The sequence below is a fragment of the Lipotes vexillifer genome, unplaced genomic scaffold (genome assembly GCF_000442215.2).
Source record: "Lipotes vexillifer unplaced genomic scaffold, Lipotes_vexillifer_v1.1 scaffold518, whole genome shotgun sequence".
Lineage (NCBI taxonomy): Eukaryota > Metazoa > Chordata > Mammalia > Artiodactyla > Lipotidae > Lipotes > Lipotes vexillifer.
The window spans coordinates 657,282-659,391 of NW_006780945.1; the positions used below are offsets into that span (position 1 = coordinate 657,282).

At 50.7% G+C, this 2,110-nt stretch overlaps 1 protein-coding gene across 1 annotated transcript in view; it reads left to right on the forward strand.

Moving 5' to 3' along the window:
- Nucleotides 1–2,110, forward strand: part of RNF157 (ring finger protein 157) — an 80,770-nt gene that overhangs the window by 58,661 nt on the left and 19,999 nt on the right. Inside the window, exons 4-7 of the mRNA XM_007454314.1 lie at nt 216–362; nt 811–928; nt 1,398–1,464; nt 1,770–1,813. Of these exons, the coding sequence (XP_007454376.1) occupies nt 216–362; nt 811–928; nt 1,398–1,464; nt 1,770–1,813 (376 nt within the window). The remainder of the gene's footprint in view (nt 1–215; nt 363–810; nt 929–1,397; nt 1,465–1,769; nt 1,814–2,110) is intronic.

Genomic DNA, 2,110 nt, shown 5'->3' on the forward strand with positions numbered 1-2,110 from the left:
AAAAAAATTAAAAAAAAAAAAAAAAAAAGAAGGGAATTCCCTGGCAGTCCAGTGGTTAGGACTATGCACTTCCACTGCAGGGGCCATAGTTCCAACCCTGGTCAGGGAACTAAGATCCCACAAAAAAAAAAAAAAAAAAAGAAAGAAAAGAAAAAAGATTACTTTTAAAATATTAATTTGCTACCCCCAAATGCCGAGTCTTTGTGGTTTTCTAGATGTGCCGAGGAAGTGAAGACCCCGGGGGAAGAGGCTGGCAGAGCGAAAGTCCACTACAATGTGGAGTTCACCTTTGACACGGATGCTCGGGTGGCCATCACCATCTATTATCAGGCCACCGAAGAGTTCCAGAATGGGATTGCCAGGTAAGAACAAGGGACCAGGGGAGCCACGTCCTTCCTAGACAGGTTAGGGTCTGTGCCTGACGTGCTCACCTGTGGAGGAAAACATTATTTTTCTACATCCAGGTGAGAGCTGGTTCCTCAATTTGGACTTTCTTCTACACAGCCTTACTTTTTCACCTTTCCCCTTCAAACTGTGTCATCTTGGTACAGTGACAGATAGCAGCATAGTCCTTCAGGTCATCATGATGCTGTTAAAAATCTATTAAGCTACCTTTCTGTGGATACGTGGGTTGAATAGATAACTTTAATAGCATTACCAAGCAAGGGCAAAGGAAAGAGATTATAAAGAAGATCTTTTCTTCTCTTTTCTCTTCCACTCTATACTGAGAACCTGTTGATAACTGAGAACAGGCATGAGACAGAGGAAACTGTCAGTAACTTTTGCTTTGCTTCCCACTTCGATCAACAGCTACATCCCCAAAGACAACAGCCTGCAGTCAGAGACGGTGCACTACAAGCGTGGGGTGTGCCAGCAGTTCTGCCTGCCCTCCCACACCGTGGATCCCTCCGAGTGGGCCGAAGAGGAGGTGAGCTGCCGGCTGGCGGAGGGGCCCAGCCGCTGGGAGAAAGTGCAGGGCAGGTCCTGCCCACAGACCCACAGGGCGTGGGAGCTACTCAGGACCCTGGCCAGCAGCAAAGGATGGGCCCGGGTACTCGAAGGCCATGCTCCCCTTGTAACAGCCTTGTAACGTCTTCATGCCCTGGGAAGGATACATCTAATTTTTCTATCCCAAAGTAGCCCATTAACCCAGGATATTTTGAGAAAGCCGTGCCCAAAGGAAAGACCTGCAGGTTAGAAGCCTTTACATTTAGGGGATTTTTTACAAAGAGACTGGTGGCCTTCAATTCTACGGACTTAGGTAGTTAACCAGGTTGATGGAAGAGGTGCAGAGATGAGGTTCAGGCTTCCTGACGAGACCTCCCTTTTCTGACGGATTACTGTGCCCTTCAAATGTGTTAAGTCCCTTTTGTTTTTTCTTTTTCCTTTTCTTTCAGCTTGGCTTTGACCTGGACAGAGAGGTTTACCCGTTAGTGGTCCACGCTGTGGTGGATGAAGGAGATGGTACGGGGGCTTCCTCTCTTCTTGGGCTGCACACGTGCCCATATGTAGCGTGCAGGCCTGGCAGCGGCTGCGGCCTCAGAACAGCACGCCTCCCCCGTGGGTATCAGGCAGTTCCCACATCCCCACGCGCTCTTGCTCCCACGCTTCTCAGGCAGTGAGAGTCCTACTGGGTGACGTAACCTGCCCCTCCCCGTGACAGCCAGAGGGTTCGTTCTGCCAGACTGTGGGACCCGGGGAAGGTGAGTGGAATCGAGGTGTGTTGTTGGCTTTCTTCTTCTTCATCCATGTGCCTTTATTTGTTTCAGAGGATTTTGGCCATTGCCACGTCCTGCTGGGCACTTTTGAAAAGGTCAGTGGGTAACGTTATAGGGCCTCACTTTGGTACATGCCGCTCTGTCTTTCCTGTGAGGACACGTGGAGCCCTGTTTGCTGGCTGCCTGGGCTCGGCAGAGTGGGTCCGGCTCGGAGGCTGCGCAGGGAGCTGGGGGAAGCACCACACCGGGGGCTACGCCACCAACTTGCTGCATGACCTTCAACTCCTTAGGCCTCGTTTCCTGTTCTCCTTTTTTTTTTTTTTTTTTTTTTTTGCGGTACGCGGGCCTCTCACTGTTGTGGCCTCTCCCGTTGCGGAGCACAGGCTCCGGAC